Source organism: Dermacentor variabilis, chromosome 10 (genome assembly GCF_050947875.1).
Source record: "Dermacentor variabilis isolate Ectoservices chromosome 10, ASM5094787v1, whole genome shotgun sequence".
NCBI classification, from domain to species: Eukaryota; Metazoa; Arthropoda; class Arachnida; order Ixodida; family Ixodidae; genus Dermacentor; species Dermacentor variabilis.
The window spans coordinates 4585704-4612513 of NC_134577.1; the positions used below are offsets into that span (position 1 = coordinate 4585704).

Here is a 26810-nt window from a genome sequence, read left to right on the forward strand (position 1 = left end):
TGGTGTATGGTAAAGGTGCTGAAAGTTGGATGGGTTGGTAGCTATTCATTATGAAACTGCAGCGCACACAACAAACAAGACACAAGGCAAATGTAACACACAAGCGAGCACTATTGGCAGCGAGGAGTTACGGAGTCGCCATCTATCGGAAGCGCCTCGCTGGCGTAGTATGAGGGATCACGTGGCGCGCTCCTCATAGGTTTTGCTGTCAGCGCTCACTGAAAACACCATGCGCGAGCTCTCCCGGATATTTCTGTAAGTATTTTCGAAACGAGATAAGTTTTTTACTATCTAAATAATAACCTTGGGCAAACTGAAAGCACAGAATCATTTACAGACGCTATGTCTCTTTACCGAATACGTACAGTGAACGCCACTGCGCCCGGTCGCCGCGATGTAGTCTCCCGAACCGGCTTCTTGCGTGAAAGGTAGGTAAACACTGAGAGCAAACTATGTGAAATATGTTCTTATAGTGTTTTTATAACTGAATGGAGCGTAATAGAATGAAGCCTCAATGCAGCGATCGCACAGATTCGAAGCGACCGACTGCGCGTCTGCATGCTTGTCCGCGCACTGTTTCGCTTCCTCCGCGCGCGCATTTTCGCACCGTGCCATGAGCTTTAGGCCGCAGAATATGAGCATTTGACAGTATACAAGCAACCATTGTTGCGTGGGCGCTATCAGAGCTATTCAAAAATAATTTCATTGTAAAGGCTTCGACGCCTACGGGGGGGACTGTGATGTGCCGTCACGACGATTCAATTTTTTTTTTCTAAATTCTTGGACGCTTCAATATTATTTCTCGAGTTGCGCCGCACTGTATGTTTATCGGTGTTCTCAGCGTGCGATTTCCCGCTGCTTCTTTTTTGGTAATCTAGTGCATTATTTCATAACACAAACATGACCATATGCCATGCTTTTTTTTAATGTGCTTCTTACCACTCCCTTTCCACTCCAGTGAACGTGCCAGTATCTATAGCATCAACAAGTTCATAGACTAAGCCGTCATTACATTAGTCGGGCAGCGGACTCGGGCAATCGTCTCAGTGCGCGTTTTCCGAACATCGCAGACCCGGCGCCTTAGCAGAAATCTTCCTCGCGTCTGTGCTTGCTGCATACTCGAGTTGTAGCCGATGAATGTTTGCCGGTTTTATGTTTCGCGAGCCAAGCTTCACGCAGCTTCTTGTCCTGCAGCTACATGTGAATAAGGGTGACACCGGGCTCCGTTGGGTAAGTCCGGCACTGCGCACCGAGCAGTAGCCTACCATGTTGCGCGCCTTCAAAGGCAGCCACTACCTGTTGAAGTGCTTTTAAGCGTTGTAAAGGAGACACTCGAAGCGGGGAAATCTTGCTACTAAATGAGGACCGCGGCGTACGATGGAATTTAAACTCTCGTTTTCAGCTCACTTCGGCGCTCCCGAAGCAGCCGACGCGGCCGCTATGTCCACGTGATCCCTAATAGCACATCACGCCGACGGTGGCGCCAGCTTTTCCAGTGGTGGAGCTCGAGGCCAATATGTTACCTCTGTCTCGTGTCTCATTTGTTGCGCATGCTGTAGTTTCATAATGAGTAATGCTGAGTGGTTTAACCTCAATATAAAAATAAATTCAAAATACAAATTTTCTACCATGCTGAATGTGCTCAAATTTTGTCACCTTGCTGTGTAATACAATGCATAATTCAAGCTTGAATATTTGGTGTCATGGCCCCTCTAAGAGCGGGGCAGTACAGGAATATATGCAGTGAGATTGATGTAAAAAATTATTCCTGCCTGTGCGGCGTCCATGGACATCTGGCTGGCCTTGGTGTTGATCTGGAGCTCTGCAGCCTCTATTTCTGGATCTGGCTTGGTGCGCAGGTAGTCAGGGACCACTTCATGATTGAAGAACTGAATTCTGTTCTCAGTCAACTTCTGCAAAGCAAATGCCTAGTTTTCCACATACTGTGGGACTCACAAGTTTCCAAGCTTCACTTCAGTGACGAAGGCTCATGTGACAATGTTTCCTGGCAAAATCCTGACAAACTATTGTGCTACCACAATTAACTAAGCAGTGCATCTTTTTGCATAAATTTCCATGTGTGAACATGTTTTATTATTTTTCGAACTGTAATATCACACAACTGTATGGTCATCAAATTCTGATATGATGGGATATTAAGGTTTGCATCTTCTCTAAGAAAACACGATTAATTAAGGGAAACTGAGACATCCACCCAGTCCTAGCAATTGCTACAAAGGAAACCCATATGGGTTGCTATAAAGCAAAACCTCTCAGTTGAAGAAAAATTCGTCTTGGTTCGGGACTCGAACCCGGGACCACCGCCTTTCCGGGGCAGCGGCTCTACCATCTGAGCTAACCAGGCAAATAGCGGATGGCAGGGCGAAGTCGAATTTGTCAACAACTCGGAGCAAAGGCAAGAGTTTGACGTAATAGTTGTGCAGAAACTTGCAAGGAGGAGAGAAGTAATTAATTAATGGAGAATGAGACATGCACCCAGTTATAGCAATTGCTACAAAGGAAACACATACGGGTTCTTATAAAGAAAAGCCCCTCAGTTGAAGAAAAATTCCGTCTTGGTCCGGGACTTGAAACACAACTTTGTACGGCATAATAAGTGGCACATATAGGAGTCAGAGTGTTATATTGTGAGAAAATACAAACTACAGGTACAACAATGTTTCACGTGCCTGCATGAAATTCTTGTTAAGTGCACAAGAGCTTGCTTTCTTTTTTGTAGTATGTGTGAGTACTCTTTCCTTATTGATATCTGTGGCCTGCTATGCACGCCAGTAAATGGCCAATGTTTGCTGTAATGCAGTGTGATGGTTTAGGGCTGGTACTGCCTTGCAAACAAACAAGCAAAAATGCATTGTTTTCATATGTATGGTGTAACATACCGGTTGTTGCATTGCTGACTAACAATTTTCCAAAGCACCACTTCAGGTGGCTCTCAAGGGACTGCATATGTAAAGGCAAGTTATGCAAAGCTCTGCTCTCACTGGCTGTAGGATAATTCAAGTAACAATTTATGTGCATCAAATATACAAAAACCATGTAACAGCACTACTCCGAGTCTGTTCTTAATGAAAGCTTCAAACAACTCATTTTTTAGCCATGTTGCAGATTGGCCACAAGAGATGGGGGCACAGTTGAAAATTTCTACCCACTGAGAGTTGTGCCACAACCCTGGTGCAATCATGACACTTAGAGGTCACCCACTACACCAGTGGACAATGCTGGGTGGCATTTACACTGTGCACGTAGTTCAAGAGAAACAACTTTGAGCAACCAAGTTTTAAACACAAACGGCTCCCTACAGCTGCTGCACATAATCAATGGCCTTAGATGTCTTACGTACAGCTAGCTCTTCATCTCGCTCAGGGTTCAAAAAGAGTGGCAGTAGGATTCTATTCCTGAGTGGTGGAGTCTTCTCGTTTCGCAGCACTTTCATGAGGGTGTTTAGCTGTCCGGACAACAGGGCGAAGCTGTTCAGAACTGACGGCCTGCAAGCAAAATGATATAACAGCTCTCATTGGTTCACTGCAGTCCCACAATGTAATAACAGAGACAATGTGCCTAAAGTATTTTAGCGGCAAACAAATTGTACTGCAGCGCTGCCTACCAGGGGCAGCCATGCTGTAAGCTGGGTTGAAGCTAGGTTCATAAATGTAAATGCACGGTCCATCAGGGCGTTTGCGTGTTTGTGTTTTGCTAGTTCACCTGCATCAGGCACAGTTTTGCCAGCTGCCTCAGATCCCACGAATGGAAACAACATCTGTGGCCATGCAGCACTTGCCTCCTGACTTAGGGAGATTGAACACTCTGATACACAGTGCTTTCTAAGATAAAGCACCAGCAATCTAATTTAAAAAATCTGTGCTAGCTATGAAAATGTTTTCATGCACAGTTTATGCACTTCGTTAGAGACAATTTCTGCAACCAGTAGAGTCGACTAATACTTAAAGGGCCCCTGAAACGGTTCGGGCAAATTTTGTAGACGCGTAGGGTACAGCTTAAGTAGAACATTCGCACCACAATTTAAGTGAAGCGTTACGTATTAATGGAGCTACAAGCGATTAGAAGTTACCCTCCTCCCCAGCCACGCTTTTCCTCCTCAACTCGTTCGCCGAGCGAGCGGGGCTAAGCTCCGCCTTCACTGGTCCCGCGTCACGATGCGACGTCACATCGTCCACTTCCGTTTGATTTGGAGCCCGCCCCCGCCCGCGCGAAACTTCTCCGCTAGCCGCTTGGCTGTCGACCTCAAGCGAGAGCTATCGAAGCAGCGTGCGTTGCGAGCATTCTGTCGTAGCGCCGAACGTGTCTGGTATTCCGTTAACCACAGGCAAGCTGGTCATTTCGGCAAATGACTGGAGGCATAAACTCAAGCTGATGAAGGAACTTTGGCGTAGACGTACGTGAACGGCCTGATCGGTCTGCACGGTCCAGACACTTGTTGGCGCAGCGCTTAACCAGCCAAACAAAGCGCTAATATTGCTCTAACCAAGTGTAAAACATTTTAAACATTTATAAAAACAACGTGTTCATGATTACACTCCTGCGAAAAATACGCACCAGCAGCAAAGAAGAATACGCTTCGTTGCTGCTACTGTGTATGGTTGAGCTCTCTGCCACCAGGTGCCTGCACTGTGCAGACCATACACATTTGCCCTTCTGCTCATCTCGGCTCATCCCGTTACGGCACAGTCAGGCGGCCAGACCCTGTCCCCTTGCGCTTAAGTTTGCCCTAATACGGGACTCGCGAAACGCTATTGCGTTAGTAATCTTCCGGTGTAAAGTGACGGCCACAAACGCGCAAATCCTGGCGCCGATCGTAAAGCGGCAGTCCGATGCGCAGCAGCCAGTTCGCTCGTACGCTGCCTTGCAGAGGGACACGATGTCGCAGCTTGACATATTGCCAGTCACTACGTTTGCAGTCCACAAGGCAACAAAGTCGAATCATAGTGCTCGCGAAAAGACTGAGACCGACTCTGACCGCGGAGCTCTCTTCAAGATGCAGTACGTTGTAACACAAGCAGACGACACATGCTGTGTGCCGGAAGTGCTTAAGTGTACTGAAAAATTATTCTTGTGCATTCTCTTTATGTTACTCTCTTTTCATAAAAACAAATTAACTAACATTCCAACTATTACGAAGATCATTTGTTTACCATAAAGTTGGAAAAATTATCGATCACGCGCCCTTGTCAGCCAATCGGATAGCTCGCCCCACTGACGTCGTATGGGTGATTTCGGTCATATGGGTAGGGGCGGCTTAAAATTCCGCCGAGCAGTGCGCTTCGATCGGCAGCGATGTGCATATTTAAAACCTTATAATAAATTACACGCTTTACGCGGAGCACTTAGATGTGTCAATTAATGATCAGAAGGACCTACTCTAACGTCTGAATACGTTTGTAGAAAATCGTCAAAAGCGTTTCAGGGTCCCTTTAACAAAAACGGTTATTTCTTTAATTTCTTGATTATGGTATATGTTTGTAAGGGTCTGAAAGGGCACTCTGAAAGGGTTTTCAAAAGTTACGCAATTAGTCACCGTATTTCACTTTCTTGCTTCCGTCATTGACAAGGGCGGCCAGCAAGGCTTTTGACCTCGTATCACCAGACAAATTAATCAAGAAACTTCAGATTACACAATTGCCCGATTTTCTTATTGCCTGGGTTTCAACGTATTTAAAACAGCATAACCAATATGTATCTATAAACAGAGAAGATTCTTGTACCCTTCTCGTCACATCTGCCGTCCCTCAGGGTAGTGTGCTTATGCTTGTTGAGCCGTAAACTAAATGATACACCAATCCAGGTTAAAAGACTAGCATGTGAAACCTTTATAATGCCTAAATTAGAATATGCATGCATTGTCCGGGACCTGCATGCTACACCTAACATAAAAGCACTTGAGAAAATTTAAAGGAAAGCCGTCCATTTTATTTTTTCACAGTGCAATCAAACAGTTTCCGTCTCAGCACTAATGTAATCAAATTTAATCTAAACCCTTCAGTCCCACCACAAATGTTTTCGTTTGAATTTTTTTTATTTGTTAATTAAAAGAAACTTGGATTAAATTCCTCATTTTACATAGCATTATTGACAACTAGACAAACCCGACATTCCCACCACCTTTCTCTTGCCTCGTACTTTGCTAAGAATGATTTATGTCAGCATTCTTTCTTTCCTTAGACAATCACTGATTGGATCCCTTTGCCGGCTGACTGTACAGATTCTATTGACCTTATAAGTGACCATGTTGCTTAGCTCATATTAGTACCGTATTTTTGCGATTCTCAGCACCCCCCCTCTATTTTCGCGAAAAGATTGGGAAAAAAAGTTTGCATGCGAATCTAAGCACCCCCGTATTTGTTAGGAAGCGCCCGTAGCCAAGGCCTCCAAGCGCGCTTGCTCACACTGTCATTGAGCCGGGGCCGTAGGAGTATCGAGGTGGAACGGCGTCCGTGGCGAGAGTACGCGTACAGCCGGACTGTGCGGATGTATGGCAAAAGCTAGAGAAAGCGTCCCCATCAACCATCGCAAAGTGGATTTCGGACGCGTGGAAGCGGGTCCAAGTGGACGTTGTGGTCAAATCATTTAAGAACTGCTCGATCACAAACCACTTCGACGGAACGGAAGACGACCTGCTGTGGGATACCGAGAGCGGCGGTTCAAGCGGTGCGACTAACTCGAGTGGCAGTGATAGTAACCGAGCATCTGACACAAGCGGTGGGTTCACTATGTCCACCGATTTTTCTTTTGAATGTTTGCAAAATAAAATGTTATTATCGCACCCGTCTCATCGTGATGTCGCAGTGAAAAAAGGGCGGGAGGGCAGGGGGTCATTCTAGATTTTTCGAATCTAAGCACCCCCCCCTCACTTTGGGCATCGCGATCGTGAAAAAAAGGGGGTGCTTAGAATCGAGTAAATACGGTATTGTTAAGAGTTATTTCCTACTGCTCATTTTGCTTGAATTTGGATGTTGAAATTTAACATTGTCATATTTTTGTATTCCACTCCTGCATGGGACTTAAGGCCTGCAGTATGTCATAAATAAATAATGGCAGCTAAAGAACAGTCATATTCAAACATAACCTTTTTTGTTTTATTCTTCTAGGTGCTTGTATTCCAAGACATTCATACTCAAATTTGACACTCCACCTGCCAATACTACATTGAAAGGCGGAAGTCTCGACACAAACAAACCCTTCATGAGACATAACTTGTAGAAGATGCTGTAGAGCACAGAAGCCTAGAAGTTGGATGGAAATGATAAAACTGCGTGCTCCTCTGGGCTAGCAAAAACGAGACTGGTTTCCCCCCCTTTTCCCTCACAATCGGCTACATAACATGGGGCTTCCCCTTCCATCAATACTCCCTCCTCTGAATGAGAAAATAATGTAACGAGTGTCAAATTTCATTATGATCTATTTCTGAACACAAGTGCTCTAGAAGCAGATGTATACACATTACAGTAAAAAAGTAACCAATTACAATTATTTCAAAAATGTAATTGATTACAGTTACCATTTACTGCAGCATGAAATTAACTAAACAATTAGTAAAAAACAATTGATTACTTTAATGTTACTTTTCTCTCTACTCCTACTAACAATGCACAAATCTAGTAAACAGAACGAGCTGGCCTGGCACTTTCAATGTGTCCTCTGCAGTCCTTCACACTTTGTTTATCTTCACTAACAATTGCTTTTCAAAATCTTTTTCAGTAACCTTCCGTCGTCTTCTGGTGAAGAAATTTGCAGTGACACTGAAAACTCGTTTGATGTGCTATCTGGAGAGAAGGGCCGAGTTGTAACGCATGGACACCTTGTGCACAAGATTGTGGTTACTCAATGCCACGATCCTCATGTCTGGACCCTCCATGAGGTGCAGCACTTCATCGTTGCTGGCACTGGGGTATGGCGCTCAAGATAGGGCCAGTGAAAAACTGAAAAATTGTCCATAGGCAATTCTCTCACATCAATGGCCATCTCCATTTAGTTATAAAGTTGCCATTTCAATGTCAACCATCATCTGGTGGACCTCCTCCTGATGCCCTTCACTGGTTAGCCATTTAGACTTAAGCGACTAATTTAATGTTTGCTGGCATCCGTTACAACACGAGTAAACATTCACATTTCTGAAAAGCTGACCAAATCTGTAACGTAATAGCGGGCATGGAAGCGCCGCAAAGATACAGCCTTCAAATTCGTTCCTGTTTACTCTACAGACAGGCATCCTGCTGCTCCCCATGGGCCCTACGCTGGCGTGCTACGAGCTACAACCATCATCTCGAGCTCCTACTATCGGCGACAGGAATATGCTGATACACCCAGCCTTAGTTGACGAAAACTACCAGCCCTTCCATGATTGCGCTGGTGCTACATCGACTGATATGCTGGGATCACCAATGATGACAGCATGGAACCACCCTATAAAGCAGAGCGCATACGGCACAGCTGGCAGTCGGCACGGCAGCGTTGCAAAGATGCAGCCTTCAAACACGTTCCCGTTTATTCTACAGTTCAGCAGACGCTATGACAAGTCATTTCGTAGTAACTATGTCTGCTTAATTCTGTTGCCGTGCCCAGAGTCGCTTCGTGAATCCTTTTGCAAACTGACTGTTTTCTTGAGCTTGTTGTTAGTTCTGGGCGGAGATGTTGAGTTGAACCCAGGCCCTACACTAGACGGCATAGCAGAGCAGTTAAAGCTAATTGCAGGGAATATTCAAGAAATTAAGAAAGAAAACTCTATAGCAAACACTAGACTTAATGCAATTGACAAGAAACTTGAAAAGATAGCTGGCTTTGAAAAACAAATCTCAGAGAACAACAAACAAATGTCTAACTTAGAAAAAAACCTAGTGGCCATGAAAAGAAAGTAAAGGATCTGGAAAACAGGCGCCGTCGGTCCAACCTTGTCATATACGGTGTCGAAGAACAACAAAATGAATTATCAGACATGCTTCTTGAATTGGTCAGAAAGAAGATTTTAGATCGTACACTTCAGATAAAAACCAAGGGAATCTAAAGAATTAACTGCCTAGGTAAGAAGAAGCAAACTGATACTTCTAGACCTAGACCCACAATTCTCAAACTACTCGACTATTGAGACAAAGTTTCAATCCTCAAGCCCTGCGCAGTGCTCAAGGCCTCAGGTTTTTCTATCAGTGAAGTTTTTCTCGTAATATTCAAGACATTAGAAAGAAGCTGTGGGATTGAACGAAAGAATACCTGGATAAGCAGGAAAGGGTGTCGTTAGTTTACGATAAATTGCGTATAAATGTCAACTTTTTGTTTGGGATAGTGACCATGAAGATTTATTTGCAGTCCAAAAAAACGAAGAAAAAGGCACCTTACAAAAGATAGTCATTAAAAGTGGACAAAAGTAACCCTGTTGAATGTAAATGTGCGAAGTCTTGCAAATAAAACAGACTAATCCGAAGCTCTTGTTTTAGAAATTAAACCAGATATTATTGTCATCACAGAAACATGGCTTCACTCGGTGCTATGATCACTGCCGGGCTATGGGATTGTGTGCAGGGATAGGGGCACTAGAGGCGGGGCATCGCACTTTTCTTTAAGAAAGAACTACGATACACCGTTTTACCAGATAACCCAGAAATTGAGGCGGTGTGGTGCAAATTACAGCTTCAGAAAGGCTGCATAATGAGCTATCTACAGACTGCCTAATGCTGAGAAAGCTATTTGGAACTTCTTCCGGATTATGTGCACGATCACATGACGGACGGCAAGAGTATCATGGCTGGTGATCTCAATCTGCCTGAAATGGAATGGTACTAAAAAAAATAGCGATGTGCTGCAAATGACATCATATTGGATATGTTGTTAAATTTTAACCTCAAGCAACTGGTACGCGTCCCCATACGTATCCAGGGAAAATCCAGTTCTATTCCTAAATGACCAGACATGCACTGAAATCTTACACGACATATCCGATCAAAAATTTGTCCTATGCACACTGCCTCTACCTGGTCTTGTACAACACCACGGCCCTGTAAAACGTGTTCTTGCATTCAACAGAGCAACAATGCAGCAATAACCACATATCTCACTCACGAATTTATCGATTTTTCTTATCTTTTCTCGGATAAAAACTTATTGATAGATTATACATGGTTGAAATTCGAGGCACACATCATGCATTGTAATGAAAATTTTGTCCCAACAGAACACAAAGCTACAAGAAAGCATGATCCATGGATCACATGTGAAATAATTCACGTGAAACATAAAATCAGTGAGCTAAGGCACGCTAGGAAGTCTGGCTTAGCGGGTAATTTCATCACTCAGATTTCTGTGTTATCTAAAACATTGAAAAGCAAGATACGTATTTCCAAAATGCACTACTGTGGTACCACTCTAGCAAAGTTCAGCAAAATTTTGGCGTTATGTAAGTGGTAAACATAGCGATCAAAAGGCCTGTCCTTCAATAGAAACAAAAGATAAGGCCGATCAATTCAATCGCTACTTCCAGTCGATTTTTACAATCAATAATGGACTAGTGCAATATTCCCCAATTATACCATCTATTAAAAATAAATTACTAGATACCCCAGAAATAACCGACAGAGGTATACTGTGTCTACTATTAAACCTTGATGAAAAAAAGAGCTGTGGCCCAGATGGGATACCGAATACTTTTCTCAAGCAGTATGCAGAACCAGTTAGTAAGTATCTACACTTAATATTCACAGAATCTATCCGAGATTCACAGATTAATTCCAAATGGAAAGATACAAAAATAATACCAGTGCATAAATCAGGTGACAAGATGATTCCATCAAACTACAGGCCAATTTCTTTGACGTACACCAGCTGTAAAATACTCGAGCATATTGACTTCAAATTCATTACAAAGTTTGTCAAAGACAATCGTCTGCTACACCCCAACCAGCATGGAGAGTGTCATGGCTTGTCACCCGTTCGCCATCACCGCGAAGTCGTCAATGGGGTATACAAGCCAGTTGGTCATTCCATACTCAAGCGAACACAGCAAAGGAGACAAAGTTGGGAGAAAGAGAGAAAAAAAATATTTATCAACTGACAACGATACACAAATTAAAAAGCAACACAAAAACACTAACACACAAGCACTTCATCTAGATCAATGATGAAGACAAAAGAAATACAGCAAGCAATTAACACTGGATATAAAACTAATGCTACACAAAAATGCACTTAATGGTGATCAACTAAACAGAGTTCAAAAGAAAACCAATGATGGAATACGCATGGCCAGGCAGCAGCAGCAAGTCTATAAAATGTGGAGCTGAGCTTTCCCGAAGAACGCTTGCGAGCCGATCTCGTTGCAACGGATGCAACTGCTGTGCTGGGTTTCCCCGAGAGTCTAGGTCCGACACCTTCCCTCGAGCATGTTGAACTTGAGGGGTACTACCGTGAGCTTCATTGCAGACGTTGGTTTGTCGTCTCTTACACAACCATTCACTCACAGTTCAGACGCAGCTAGGTGGCCCAGGCAATACTGGACGGCACCAGCTCCTCGACGCTTCTCGGCAAATTATAGGCTCAGGTTCGAGACTGCTTAGCTCGGTCTAAAACCTATGTTTAAATAACTTCTCCTTTCCCTAGTTCCCTGTGTTGGGGAACGGCAGATATTGGTGACAATCCAGTCAAGTTCACCCAATTGTATCCCGGCTCCTCCCAAGGTCTTGGCTGCACCCCTTTTAATTAGAAGTGAGGGAACGGGTGATTCCCCCCTGCTGTTAGAGGTCGCACATTTGTATTGCACCACACACGCACACCTTTGAGTTCGTGGCAGGTCTGTATTGTCCGTTCACAAACGCAGGAGAAACGACGGCCGCCGGCCATAAGGCGCTATCGGCACACATACACTGTCAACAATTTGTTGAAACGGAATTGCATAAAGGCACCACATACTTCGGGTATTCGCACCCCTGCTGTCTTAGCAAGCTTCTCAATGCACATGTGGGGCAGAGAATACACAGGGGTTCCTACAAAAAGCTGTCAGGGTGTCACGGTCGCGCCAACAACAACAACAACAACAACAACAACAACAAAAAATAAATAATCTCTAATACTGCCTTTGACTTTTTTTCGGCCGCTTGCCCAAGTGGCCGGCGATACCCGTCTTGCTCACTGGTCCCTATTCCCACGACCATTTTGGCGCCTGTTGACCGGTGCTTTGCCGAATTGAACAATGCCACGCTATGACAGAATTAGAATCAGTTTTAGTCATGACAAAAATGGGGATAATTACAGCATATGTATATAGAGAAGGAGGTCCCGTAGTTAGAAACTGAAATGGGACCTCCTGTGCATGATGACTAGAATTAATAATACAAACAACAATGGCAACATGTAAAATTTACGAATAAAGGTTTTTGGAGACACGGCACAAATGAACAGAAAAGCAGCATATTAATTTATTAAGCAATAACAAGGCTTCAGATTAGTCAACAAAAGGTGAAACTACAAAAATAGCTTAAGAAGTAAAAAAAAAAATGCAGGAGAGAAATAGAGAAACAAAGTGAAAGTTAATAATACAACTCATACTATAGTCAAATGGGAAAGTCGGAGGAAGCTAAAAGAAAATGCTTAAGTTCTGCACGAAATCTGTGAGCTTTGAACAATTTTAAAGGGAATGGTAATGTGTTCCACAGAGATAAAGCTGAAAAGTGTAATGACTGCTTACCATAGTTGGTGCGAACTAAGGGTAAAATGAAGTTCATATTTTCTGCAAATCTAGTATTATTTATGTTAGTAAGGGATGTCTTTGGTATGATGGTTACCGGAATATCATTGCTTAATGCCCTAAAAATAAATATGGCCAGGTTATATTTAACAAGGTCAGTCACATTCAAAATATTATGTGCACGTAACAGCCGACTTGTGCTAATGCTACGAGGTGAAAATGTTATTAGCCGAATAGCTCGATTCTGAATGACTTGCAATGAAGTGAGGTGACTGTTGTATGTGTTTCCCCATGATTCAATGTTATAGTTAATATGAGAATGAACAAAAGAATAGTAAAGTGATGTGAGAGTGGAAAATGAGAAATATGGTCGTGCTTTGATTAAAACGCGTATTCCGTATGGCATTTTCTTTTTAACGTTAGCTATGTGAAGGTGAAATTTAAGATGGCGGTCAAATTCCACACCTAAATAGGTGCAATGATCAACTGCAGTGATTAGGCGATTGTTGATGGAAATAGACTGAAGGAGCTCAGGCGATTGCAGATGTGAGGCAAAGACGACAAAATTGGTCTTATTAAACAGAGAGGCCAATCGACCGTAACGCAAGTTGTCAAGATAATGCATGACTTGGCCCAAGGTATTAACGAACACTCCCAAATTTCTATGGATTTCTCAATGGCGTTTGATCGGGTTTCCCATGGCCAGCTGGTCTGCAAACTTGGGGATGGGCCAGTGACTCGATGGATATCAAGCTATTTGTCCGACCGTCAACAACTTGTGCAATGCAGTGGCCACATTTCTAACATATTAAATGTCACATCTTCTGTGCCCTAGGGATCAATCTTGGCACCAATATTATTTTTGTTGTTTATAAATGACCTGGCAGTCAACATTGATGGAAATATTAGGCTATTTGCAGACGACTACGTATTGTATAAGGAGGTTAAAAGCTATAGAGACCAAATTTAGCTGAACATTGCCCTGAATGAAGTAGTAAGTTGGCGCTCTAACTGGCAAATGATTAATTCAGACAATACAAATGCAATGTCAATAAGAAAAAAGAAGACAAGCTTAGCATTTCTTTACGGTGTTAATAACATCATGCTTCCAAATGTAGGCCAGTACAAATATCTTGGTGCAATAATAACTTCAGATCTCAATTGGACAGCTCACACGGAAGCTCTAACCACGAAAGCCATGAAAAACTTGTTTTTCTTAAAGTGGACGCTTCGGAATGCCGACCATGACACAAAGCCTTTAGCATACACCACACCTGTCCGACCGATTCTAGAATGCGTCAATATAATCTGGTTCCCTTTCACAAGTAGTGGTATCAGCATGCTTGAAAATGTGCAGCACAAAGCAATTACATTTATTTTTAACCACTACCAATGCCTTGATTGCTATGCCATGCAGGTTTGCCCTCACTCCAAAGTTAATCTACAATTCACCGCCTGAATCTCTTATATAGGCTACTGCACAACTATTTTATGATGGAACACACAAGATACGTTGACTAAACAGACAAGGCACCTACGTCATACACATGATCTCACGCTCCAAGAATATTCGTGCACCAACAATACATTCTATTATTCATTTCCCCCTAGATGCATTCGGGAATTGAATATTCTTGACCGACTTGTAGTCAAACAGGAAAGAATTGATGATTTCCTTGAACTGTTGCATAACTAACTTAATACGTACTAATCAGCCTGATGTCATAGTGTTTGTTTGTATTCTCCATATTATTATTTCCTTTCTCTATTGGCATGCTTGTCAATATTCATATTCATACTTCCTGTTGTGCGTATATTTCTTTTTATTTTGTACTTGTTTAGCAAATTTGCCCCTGACAATTATTATTGTAACTGCTTATACGTAACCATTGCTATGTCAATTAGAATATCGGTTATCCCTGTTTGCTCTCTGATCCACACCGCTCTCTTCCTTAACGTTATATCTAACATTCTTCGTTATATCGCTCTTTGCGCGGTCCTTGTTTTCGAGCTTCTTTGTAAGCCTCCAAGTTTCTGCCCCATATGTCAGCATCAGTAGAATGCATTGAGTGTACACCTTTCTTTTTAATAATAACGGTAAGCTTCCAGTCAGGATCTGACAATGTCTGCCGAATGCGCTCCAACCCATTTTTATTCTGTAAATTTCCATTCATGACCAGGGTCTCCTATGAGTAATTTACGTAGGTAAACGTACTCCTACACAGACTCTAGAGGATGACTGGCGATCCTGAACTCTTGCAAGGGAACATACCATAGCGCTCACCATTGCAGCGTCTCGTACTCGGTTTCAAGCTTGATGATGAAGCCTGCAATTGAATTCTTCAAATCCTGGGTTCGGCTAATCATGGCATCGAGGGCCACATCCAAGGCCTTCTCTTCTCTCTACAATGAAGCGAATAAAGTGAAGAATTTGTGAGCATTGTATAATACGCAAGACACGCAAGCCTGAAAAGCCTGCTCAAGCACACACCTCCATGGCATCAGCAACGGCAAAACCACGACCTACTGGAACTCCAGACCTGCACAGATCACGACCTACTGAACTCCAGACCTGAACAGATCTCCCTCCTCCAGCACGCCTGGTCTAGTTCGCCCCTTTTGCCGCTAGGGAAAGAACGTACCACAAAGTGGCGATAGTTATAACCTGTTCGCTGTCGTCTGTTTCTGCGGCACGGAGGAAGGAAACTAAGGAGAGGCCCTACCCCCTCCGCGCGCTAGGAGAAAAGTGTGGCGGAAATGACGTATAGGTTTTCTTTTTTTTTTGCTGCATGGCCACGCCTTTTGGGCCACAATGGCGGCGTTGTTCTTATTTTTTGAGCGCTCACACGTGTTTCTCTGGTAGGTTTCGTGCCGTGGCAAAGACGCTGTGTGGGCGGGTTTGCGTTAGTCACCGTGTCTTGTTGCACTGTGTTACCTGCACCGTGCTCTGCCGGATGTTGCGCGAGCGCACGCGCTCCGCGCGCGGAACCACGCGCAGCGCGGCGTGGTTTCGCGAAAGATGTAAACAAGAGAGGAGGGTGGCACAAAAGGCGGAGCATCGCCATGAGCAACGCCAACTTCCGGCTTCACTTTTGCTTCACAAAGAGTGACGTCAGGGCCTCTCCTTAGTTTCCTTCCTCCGTGTTCTGCGGTCTGTTCAGCCCTTGTCTTGCCATTTCGGCAGGCACAAAGCGCTTCTATTGGCGGTAAATGAATAAATTCACAAATATACAAAAGAAGACATATTTACGAATGATTTGCGTTTTAATAGTCAAACTAGAAGAGGAGGAGCGGTGCAAGAAATGTAAACAACGAGCATAGGTGGCCGCTGCAATGCTAGATCGACAGCATAAATTTCCCTTTCCTAGCCTCCTTAAGAGACTGGAAAAATTGTTTTAAAAAATTCATAGGATAATCTAGCCTTCTTTAATTGATTACAGACAGCCTAATGTCGTAGATGACATTAGGATTTGCTGCTGTGTGCCGTAGTGAAAGGCAGATGATCTGGTAAAAGTATAGTAAAAGTATTCACGAGTAAGTCCTCCGCCCGATATGTGCAATAGGCTGATCGATTCTGTTTCAAGGGAAGGTGAGCACATCTTGTTTTTAATGTCGTTGGATGTCTAGCTCAGTAGAAAGCTTGCAAAAAATTAAGCGATCCCAGTGCTTTAAAACGTTCTGCACTGCAGGCCTTAAAAATCGTGTCGCGGAACACTTTTCAAACTGTAAAGCTAGCTTTTCTGCGTGGTACGGCGGAAGCATAACGGTGGTGCTTAAGATACGAACGCAGTGAAGCTGTGTGCATAATTCACATTTTCAACTCGCGACTCATTCACGGACAACTTTTAAGAGTTAAAGTGAGTGGTAATCGTTCTGTCGTCGAACATTACGGTGGCTTCAAGTTTCTAAAGAGCGCAGAAGCGAATTTTACAACGTGTACAATGAAACTGTTGTGTACGTTGCGAACTCTATACACAATGTGATTTATAATAATCTGCTTGAAAAAGGCAATAGGAGCGGCTATTTAACGCTATTTTAGAGAGCAGCGGACTACACACTCCGACATTTTTTAGGTTCGGGCAGTCAACTTTTGGAGCCAAGTAACCTATCAAAGCCTTGTGACATCACTGTCACTGTGTTAGCAAAAATCATCAACTAGAGAAGCAGGTCGTCACAACACAACAGCTGCCGTACTAATTACAACGCCGCACAGCCGCCCACCCATAGAGTTTCTCACTATAACACCTAGAGGGAAATCTGGCGCCACCGTCTATGGGAGTTTCTTAAGGGGGCACCGTGCCGTCATGGGAATGACGGTATATGTGTCTGCGAGGCTCGTGTTGGCGGGTGTTGTACGAGGCTTCGTCTAAAACGTGGATATGGCTACACAAATAACGCGTTCTCAAAGTAAAAATATTCATAAAATGTTTCTATTTACGCATATTACATCCTTACTCACCTACAATGCATGGCCAAGCGAAGAAAAGCAAGAACAGACGACAAACTGTTTCAAAGCGAGCGCGAACCTTGTCGTCTGTCCTCCAACTTTAGCGGACCGCTGATACTTTTTACGTAACATATAATCGTACACGCAATAACAAGTTCTCGTAGTTATACAAAACATTCTTTTGCGTAATAATAAAACCAAAGCAGCTTTTCACGTGCTGTTTTAGTAGAAAATGAATCATTGTGGTGTCCTGTCTCTCCGGGAATGATGCCAATCCGAAGTCACAATATACCGGCATTCCCATGCATACCACAGCGCAGCAGCGCCAGATTTCCCTCTAGGTAATGTAGTGAGAAACTCTATGCGCCCACCGCGTAGCAGACGATGGATGGATGTTATGAGCGTCCCCTTTGGAACGGGGCGGTGGCTTGCGCCACCAAGCTCTTGCTACTACGCTGCCTAATATCCTACCTAAGTTAACCAATGAAAAAAAAAAAAACACTATGAACTACCACGTCCAAATTTTCTGATACCCTATTGCGAACTGTGCTTTTGTACGTCTCCGTCTTTTGTCGTTTCCCTACTTTTCTTCCACCAATCCTCCAATCGCCTCTTACTGATGTCTATTGCGGACCTGTTTGCTTTACTACTGCCATCTTGCGGTTCCCGATTTCAATGCATGGGCCCTATGGGTAGCTTGTCCTCTAGAGTCAGTATAGTAACTCTATGCTCTCTGGATCCCCGGGTTTCTCAAAGGTATCGCTAAGAATCTCGGCGTCAATTTTTGTACTATTTTCTGGAAGCTACAATACTTCAACAGAGTACTAATATAAGCGCTGAATTCGTGGGCTCATAAACTGAGTGCAAAAATTGAAATTAAAAAATCTACTGATTTCTACTGATCTTTCGCGAAAAAACCTACTACTATTTTTTAATGTGTCGTGGCAACACTGATTCTTGGTAGGAGTAGTAAACGTACCGGCTTTGTCTAGGTCTGGCGGCTACCCCGTTAGGCCTAGGTGGTAGGAGGGATCTATTTGATAGGCTTATTTAATTCTTTCAGCTAACTCTGCGGATTCTTACATGGAGTAGGGAGTGATAATTCTTTATTTTTGTTTGGGATAGCGGTCGAGGTCGGCTTTGCTTGAGTAATTTGGCGAACTTGCTCGTTGGGCCTAGGGACGTAGGCCTAGCTATGAAATCGAAGAACGTGAAGGCCGCGGGGGACGTGGAGCAAGTGCAGTGCGACGAGTGCCTGCGATGGTGCTTCCTCGACGAGACTAAATTCCAGAATTTAGCAGACGCGGAGGGGTCTAGCTTCACGTGCAGGTCGTGCGAGGGCGTCAGGGAAGCCGTCCAAAAACTGGAAGGGAATTGGGCGGCTAAGTTCGAAGAGCTTAAAGCAAACCTGAGGGAGGAGCAGGAGAAGCTGGTAGCACTGCAGGCGAAAGTTGAAAATTTCGTCAAGGTGGGGGCGGCCCAGGCCGCGCAGTTAGTAAGGACTGTGGCCGAGCTTGAGGAAGAGAAAGAAAGGAGCGCCGAACTGAAAAAAACGGCTCGACGCGCTTGAGACGCGGGCAGCGGAGAACGTCGGGTCAGGACACCAAAGCGGTGGCAAAGACTCAGAAAGTAGGGTAGACCCTACAGGCGAAGTGGGAGGCAGGGAGCCAAAGCAAGCGGTCGCCAGCTCGCCGCCGGTGAATCGGCGTAGCTGTAGTGAAGCAGCGCTACACGCCCTGAGTGAGGCGACGCTGCAGCCACAGGAAGCTGGAAAGAGCGGCACCTACCTTGAGGCCGCCACGCGGAAAAAGCAAGAGCCCAGGGGACAATGCCCTTTGTCGAGTCCGAATCACGCGGAAAAGGACACAGGGAAGCAGGGAGAGGTAGGAGAGAGTGAAAGGGTGATTATCGCTGGCGACTCAAACATGGCTGGGTGCTCAAAAGCAATTGTGGAGAGGGCGAAAGGCGACAAAAGAGTGGCGGTAGGGACATTTCCAGGGCGGACAGAGTTCTGTCATGGAGCGAGCAAAAGAAAAGCTCACGGAAAATGCCCACGTGCGCAACCTTGTCGTAGTAGCAGGTGGGCTAAATGACGTCCTAAACAGGAAAGGGCCAGGACTAGCCCAACGCTTGACGAAGGGGGTGGACGACTTGCGCGAGCTATCCCCTCAGGTGCAGATCGTGGTGTGCACGGTGCCGGAGGTGCCTGTGCGTGACAGTCACGTACAAAGAGCCGTAATGGCTGCCAATGAGGCAATATGGAAAATGAGCCGAGAGAAGGGCTTCGAGGTTGTAGAAGTAAACGAGATGGGATCCACTTCAATTACAGGCTATAGCACGAGAAGTGGGCTGGCGACTTGGGGGTCGCGTTGTTGCTTTTTTAGGGGGCCCGCGGGCGCTCAGGAGGTCAGAGTAGGTAGTAACAAAGAAGGTCCTCTAGGGGAACATCAGAAGAGCATCGCCGTCGATAACAGAAAAAGGGGGAAAGCAAGAACAAGAGCTCGCCATGCAATAGGCTACATAAACATGCAGGGCGGCAGAAAAAAGGAAAAGTGGGCAGAGATTGAGGAGCAGTTACATAGAGAACAAATAGGGGTGTATGCGGTTACAGAAACGCACCTTAGAGATTCAGAAGAGCCGCCAGTTATTGAGAATTATGTATGGGAAGGGTGCAACAGAACTAAGTCGGAAAGAAAGGGAGGGGGAGTCGGAATGCTCATCCATCAGGGAGCCAAATGGAAAAGAGTAAATTCACAATGTCAAGAGCATCGTTGGTTATCAGGTGCAATGAGTGGGAAAGAAACTTGGCTGGGAGTTACGTATTTGTGGACCAGAAATAATTGCACAGACAGGAATAAAGAGTTAGTGGAATGCATAAGCGCTGATATTGAGTTTCGGGAATGGTGCTGAGATTGTCCTATTAGGTGACATGAATGCCCACATACAGGATTTAGATGGCTATACCGACAATAACGGGAAGTCAATGCTAGACCTTTGCGAGCAACATAACCTCGTGATCGTGAATACAGGGCCTAAGTGTGAAGGACAGATTACGTGGGAAGTGGGAAACCGGCAATCGACCATTGATTACTGTCTGATGACAGAAGGAATTCATGATAAGTTGAGAGAAATGGTCATCGATGAGGAAGGGTTTAGCAGCATAGGGAGTGTCCATAAACGCATCATTTTGAAAATGGGATATGTAGTTGGGAAAGAGAGCAAGGAAAGCACAATGGCCAGTCCAAATTTGAACGCTGAACAAATAGCAAATATAGTCACTAGAGTCGAGGAAGAACTTGGCAAGTGGCCAAGTAAGGAGTGGGAATATGGTGACCTTCTAAGTGTAATAACGACAGAAATACGGAACGAGAAACAACATGTTCGTTGGAAAGGAAAAAAGAAACTGAAAAGCTGGTGGAACAAGGAGATACGAGAAGCGATCGCCGAACGACAGAAAACATCTCGAGAGCACAGGCAGGCAAAGAAGGCGCAGTTGCCACAGGATGAAGTAACCAGTAAATGGGAAATATACCGGGAGAAAAAGTCTATGGTTCAAATACTGATGCAATCAAAATTAAAAGGTGAAAGTGAACATTGGTTGTCAGAAATACGTGAGAAAAAGAAGGCCGCACCTAGAATATTTTGGAATCACATAAAATTATTAGGCAGGAAGTCAACAACAATACAACAACATATCCTAGACGAAGATGAAAACAGACTGGAAGGAGAAGCGGCAATAAATTACATCCGAAAAGTAACAGCCGAATCTTTCCAAGGCAAGGACGAGGTTGTATTTCAAGAAAAAAAGAGCATGAAAGAGACCCAAGGGGGAAAGGAGCTAGTGCTTACAAATTTAAACTGGAAGAAAGCGGAAGAGAAAATTCCGAAGCACACAGCCACAGGGCTAGACGAGGTTCCCGTTAAGCTGATAAATGAACTGGGACCAAAAAGTAAGGAAGCTCTGGTGAAAGCAGTGGAAAAAACTTTAAAAGGTAGACGAATACCAGACAGTTGGCGACAAAGTAGAATGAATTTAATTTATAAAGGTAAGGGGGAGAAAGACAGAATTCACTCGTATAGACCGTTGACCATTACATCGGTAATATACAGGCTAGCAATGCAGGCAATCAAATTAAAGCTTCAAGCATGGGCAGAGAATAATGACATTTTGGGAGAGCTTCAGAATGGCTTTAGAATAGGTAGGTGTTTGGATGATAACTTGTTTGTTCCTACTCAGTGTATTGAAATATAAAAAGCAGAAAGCAGACCATCGTATGTGGCCTTTTTGGACATTAGAGGAGCCTACGACAACGTAGACCGCAGCATTTTGTGGGATATTCTGGAAGGGGAAGGCTTAGGTAACGATTGTCTACAGCTTTTGAGAGAGATTTACCTAGAAAATACTGTTTGCGTTGAATGGGAAGGGATGAGGAGCGCGGAGAAAGTTCATATCAACAAGGGACTGAGGCAGGGGTGCCCTTTATCCCCGCTTCTGTTTATGATGTACATGGTGAGGATGGAGAGGGCGCTAGAAGGAAGTAATATCGGGTTTAATCTCTCATACAAACAGGCAGGTACAGTAATAGAGCAGCAACTCCCAGGTTTATTTTATGCGGACGACATTGTGTTGCTCGCTAACAAGCAAAGTGATTTGCAACATCTGGCAAATATCTGTGGACAGGAAGGCAACAATTTAGGTTTGAAATTTAGTTTTAGAAAATCAGGTGTTATGGTATTCAATGAAAACAGTGAACAGACAGTGGAGATACAGGGCCAAGAAATACCTCGGGTAACAGAATATAAATACCTTGGTATATGGATAAACGAAGGCAATGGATATATGGAAACACAGGAAAAAACCATAACAGTCAAGGGGAAGAGAAATGCAGCCATAATGAAGCACAGAGCGCTATGGGGATACAATAGGTACGAGGTCCTCAGAGGTATGTGGAAAGGGGTAATGATTCCAGGACTTACTTTTGGAAATGCGGTTGTTTGCTTTAACTCAGGGGTACAATCAGGACTCGACGGGAACCAAAGGTCAGTCGGTCGCCTCGCATTGGGCGCTCACGGGAAGACTACAAATGAAGCTGTGCAGGGGGATATGGGCTGGACTAGTTTTGAAGTGAGGGAAGCTCGCAGTAAAACTGAGTATGAAGAACGGCTGAGGAATATGGAAGAAAGTAAATGGGCTGGGAGAGTGTTCAGGTATCTGTACAGGCAAAACATTGATTCACAGTGGAGGGAAAGAACTAGGAAGCTTACCAGCAAGTATGCGGCTTGTGGGGTGGGCAACACAGCTACAAAGAAGGTGAAGCGGAAAGTCAGTGAGGCTGAATTAATCTCATGGGAGGCGGTAATGGAAAAGAAACCTGTCATGAGTAACTACTTAAGAGGAAAAAACGAAATCAGGAAAGAAACCATTTATGATAACTCAAAGGGAAGCTCATTACTTTTCGAAGCGAGATCGGGATGCCTTAGAAAACGCACCTAAAAGCGAGATATAAGAAGGAAGAAGAAGCATGTGCTTGCTGCGGTAAAGCTAGGGAAACGACGGAGCATATTTTATTAGAATGTGAAGACGTCTACTCAGCGGTCGATTTAGGCACCACTGGCCTCCTTGAAGCCCTTAATTGGGTTCAGCGGGAGCAGGGGTAAAGCAAACAGGTCCGCAATAGACATTAGAGGCGATAGGAGGATTGGTGGAAGAAAAGTAGGGAAACGACAAAAGACGGAGACGTACAAAAGCGCAGTTCGCAATAGGAGATCAGAAAATTTGGACGTGGTAGCTCATAGTGTTTTTTTTTCTTTTTTCATTGGCTAACCTAGGTAGGATATATAAGCAGTATAGTAGCAAGAACTTGGTGGCGCAACCCACCGCCCCGTTCCAATGGGGACGCTTATAACATCCATCCATCCATCCATCGTCTGCTACGCGGTGGGCGGCTGTGCGGCGTTGTAATTAGTACGGCAGCCGTTGTTTTGTGACGAACTGCTTCTCTAGTTGATGATTTTTGCTAACACAGTGACAGTGATGTCACAAGGCTTTGATCGGTCACTTGGCTCCAGAAGTTGACTGCGCGAACCTCAAAAATGTCCGAGCGTGTAGTCCGCTGGTCTCTAAGACAGCGTTAAATAACCGCTCCTATTCTCTTTTTCAAGCAGATTATTATAAATCACATTGTGTATAGAGTTCGCAACGTACACAACAGTTTCATTGTACACGTTGTAAAATTCGCTTCTGCGCTCTTTAGAAACTTGAAGCCACCGTAATGTTCGACGACAGAACGATTACCACTCACTTTAACTCTTAAAAGTTGTCCGTGAATGCGTCGCGAGTTGAAAATGTGAATTATGCACACAGCTTCACTGCGTTCGTATCTTAAGCACCACCGTTATGCTGCCGCCGTACCACGCAGAAAAGCTAGCTTTACATGAAAGAGCGTAGGTTAGGGCGTGTTGGTATTCCATAACTGAGGTTTTTAGCGCACGAAAAGGGACGAAAGACAGTGGCGAAACAAGGACACAGCGCTAACTTCCAACAATGGTTTTACTCCACAAAGCGGTAGACACACACACACACACACACACACACACACACACACACACACACACACACACACACACACACACACACACACACACATATATATATATATATATATATATATATATATATATATATATATATATATATATATATATATATATATATATATATAGGTAACACCCACAACCGTACGCATGCGCATATGTACTGATTTTTAGTCAAATGAAACAGCACCGAGACATGTGTGATGGAAAGTTAAGATGATATCAAAGATGAAGACCGACCATGCATAGCCAAAAAAATTTTTTTGTAATTGTAGTAATTTTTGTAAAAAATTTTTTGTAATTTTTTGAGTGTAGCTTTACAGTTTGAAAAGAGTTCCGTACGTGACACGATTTTTAAGGCTTGCAGTGCAGCACGTTTTAAAGCACTGGGATCGCTTAATTTTTTGCAAGCTGTCTACTGAGCTAGACATCCAACGATATTAAAAACAAGATATGCTCACCTTCCCTTGAAACAGAATCGATCAGTCTATTGCACATATCGGGCGGAGGACTTACTCGTGAACACTTTTACTATACTTTTACCAGATCATCTTCCTTTCACTATGGCACACAGAAGTAAACCCTAATGTCATCTACGACATTAGGCTGTCTGTAATCAACTAAAAAAAGCTAGATCATCCTATGAATCTTCTCAAACAATTTTTCCAGTCTCTTAAGGAGGCTAGGAAAGGGAAATTTATGCCGTCGATCTAGCATTGCAGCGGCCACCTATGCTCGTTGTTTACATTTCTTGCACCGCTCATCCTCTTCTAGTTTCACTATTCAAACGCAAAGCATTCGCAAATATGTCTTCTTTTGTATATTTGTGAATTTATTCATTTACCGCCAATACAAGCGCTTTGTGCCTGCCGAAATGGCAAGACAAGCGCTGAACAGATCGTAGAAGCAGACGACAGCGAACTGGTTATAACTAGCGCCACTTTTATCGTACGTTCTTTCCCTAGCGGCAAAAGGGGCGAACTAGACCAGGCGTGCTGGAGGAGGGAGATCTGCGCAGGTCTGGAGTTCAGTAGGTCGTGGGAAAAACACCAACGCCTGCCGCATCGCCATTTTGAGCGACTGCCCTCCCTAAAATACCGCTTTCTGCAGCTGACAGCAGGAGGCGACACCAGTTTATTATCACGCAGTCGCGGCAGCAGCTGGCGCAGGCATGGTGGGCGCAGGCAAATTTGCAATTTTTTCTGGCCGGCGTTGCTGCGACCCTGTCGACGAAGTGGAAATGGGGGGAGCGGGTAAGCGTTATATTTCCCTGGTCGTTTTAGCGCTTAGGGCGCGAAAGGCCTCTGTAGCGAAAGCGTTAAGTTCACCCATACAGTTTAGCCACTGGGCAACGCCGTCAATAACTGGCACAGGCGCCACCCAGCATAGAGTTTCCAATAAAATTTGTTGTAGGAAACTCTATGAGTTCACCCAAATAGACGCTAAATAATGATTTGGATTAGCTCCGTATATTATTTTTAAATAGGTGGCGCTTAAGCGATGAACGCGACGAGAGCTGAATCGGTGCTTCCGTTCTGCCCGTGCGGAGTGCGGGGCCGATTCGCTCGAGCCGCCCATCGCCGCAAGCCGCACCGCACGCGTGCGGTCGCGCAAAAAATTGCACGTATCCAGCACTTGTGCACAAATTACCATTTAAACTGTGTGCACAGTGTATACCTTACGCATTGTAAACCGAAATTTGTGCACAAGTGCTGGATACGTGCAATCTTTCGCGCGACCGCACGCGTGCGGTGCGGCTTGCGGCGATGGGCGGATCGGCCCTTACGCCTGTGCCCGTGACTGTAGAGTAGTGATAGTGGCTGGTTGATGTCGTTAAATGTGAGAGCTTGTGGCGGAGTGATTGAGTGTGGCCGTAGTGTTCTGGGCCCATGTAGTGTTTTGCGGACTTTACATGTGCCTGACTGACTGACAAAGCTCAATAGCTTTGTGGAAAGTGACGTGGTGTGTGTGGATGTCATCGCAGCGTTTGCCAGCTCCTGGGTTGCATAGAGTTTCCTACAAAAAAAAAAAAGAAAAAAAGAAATTGTAGGAAAATCTATGCTGGGTGGCGCCTGTGCCAGCTATTGACGGTGTTGCCCAGTAGCTTTGTGCAAGTTGATGTACCTTGTGTGGATTTCGTCGCTGCTTATGGTCAGGTGGTCACGCTGCCTTTTGAAGCGCCTACGAGCGCGAGAAACTTCACCGATTTTTGTGTAAACGTGGACGTCTGGAAATGTTAGCTAGAAAATCATCCAGCAGCAAGCCAAGTCTGTGTTTTGTGGTTTTGTGAGCTTATGCTCGTGCGAGCAGCACAATGACAAAAGGTCTGTTACATGTCAGTTCCATAAAATCAGCTTTGCCGCAATACAGTTATGTTATGCGGTGAAGCTAACGTAATGTATTGCAGTAATGTATGTGAAAAAGTGGGCAAGGACCACTGCGTTACTGTGGCGATTTTCTTGTTTTATGGTCATGGCCGTGCGCTCTTAAAAGGCGCAAACAAGAAAGAATCACTGTCGAAACGCATGGCACAAACCTTGCCAATGCTTCAATTGAAAAAAAAAAAAAACGAATTGGAGTGGGTGATGCCTAGAAGAAAATCTTGACTTTTGTATCATCAAAGCAGTTCCAAGAATATTCATATTCCAAGCTTCTGCCTTATTTATGATTGTTCAAAGTATATGCATATATTGTGCACCAGCCTTAGCACCAATTCTAATGTACTTTAATGATGCAAGTTTAATAACACGTGGCAAATATATAATTTGTGTTGTGTTGTGCTGTTTATAAGCTGCTGCTTTCACGTGGTAACGTGTATAATAGCTGGAAGAGTTGATGCATCCTCCTTATAGAACTTGTCGAAAGGTGAACCCCCTGTCAATCCATCGTCGTTCTTGTGGTTGTACACCAGATTTCAGAAACATGGGGATAGTTGATTCACAAAGAGTAGCTGAGCCTTAACACATCCAGATGCATGCACAGGAGTGCGGGAGTCGACCATCTATCTCTCTAACTCAGGTTGAATGTGCATACTTGAGTAACATGTAACACTTGTTGGGTGTCTGG

At 44.3% G+C, this 26810-nt stretch overlaps 1 protein-coding gene across 3 annotated transcripts in view; it reads right to left on the minus strand.

Moving 5' to 3' along the window:
• Window positions 1-15325, minus strand: part of MED8 (mediator complex subunit 8) — a 42103-nt gene extending 26778 nt beyond the window's left edge. For 2 of the 3 annotated variants that reach the window (XM_075671371.1, XM_075671369.1), the window contains exons 1-4: window positions 15195-15261; window positions 14988-15106; window positions 3362-3506; window positions 1773-1913 (exon numbers count right to left, since the gene is read on the minus strand). In XM_075671371.1, the coding sequence (XP_075527486.1) occupies window positions 1773-1913; window positions 3362-3506; window positions 14988-15106; window positions 15195-15200 (411 nt within the window). In that variant the 5' untranslated portion in view covers window positions 15201-15261. The other variant, XM_075671368.1, reaches the window with a different exon arrangement.
• Between the last annotated feature and the right edge of the window lie 11485 nt (window positions 15326-26810).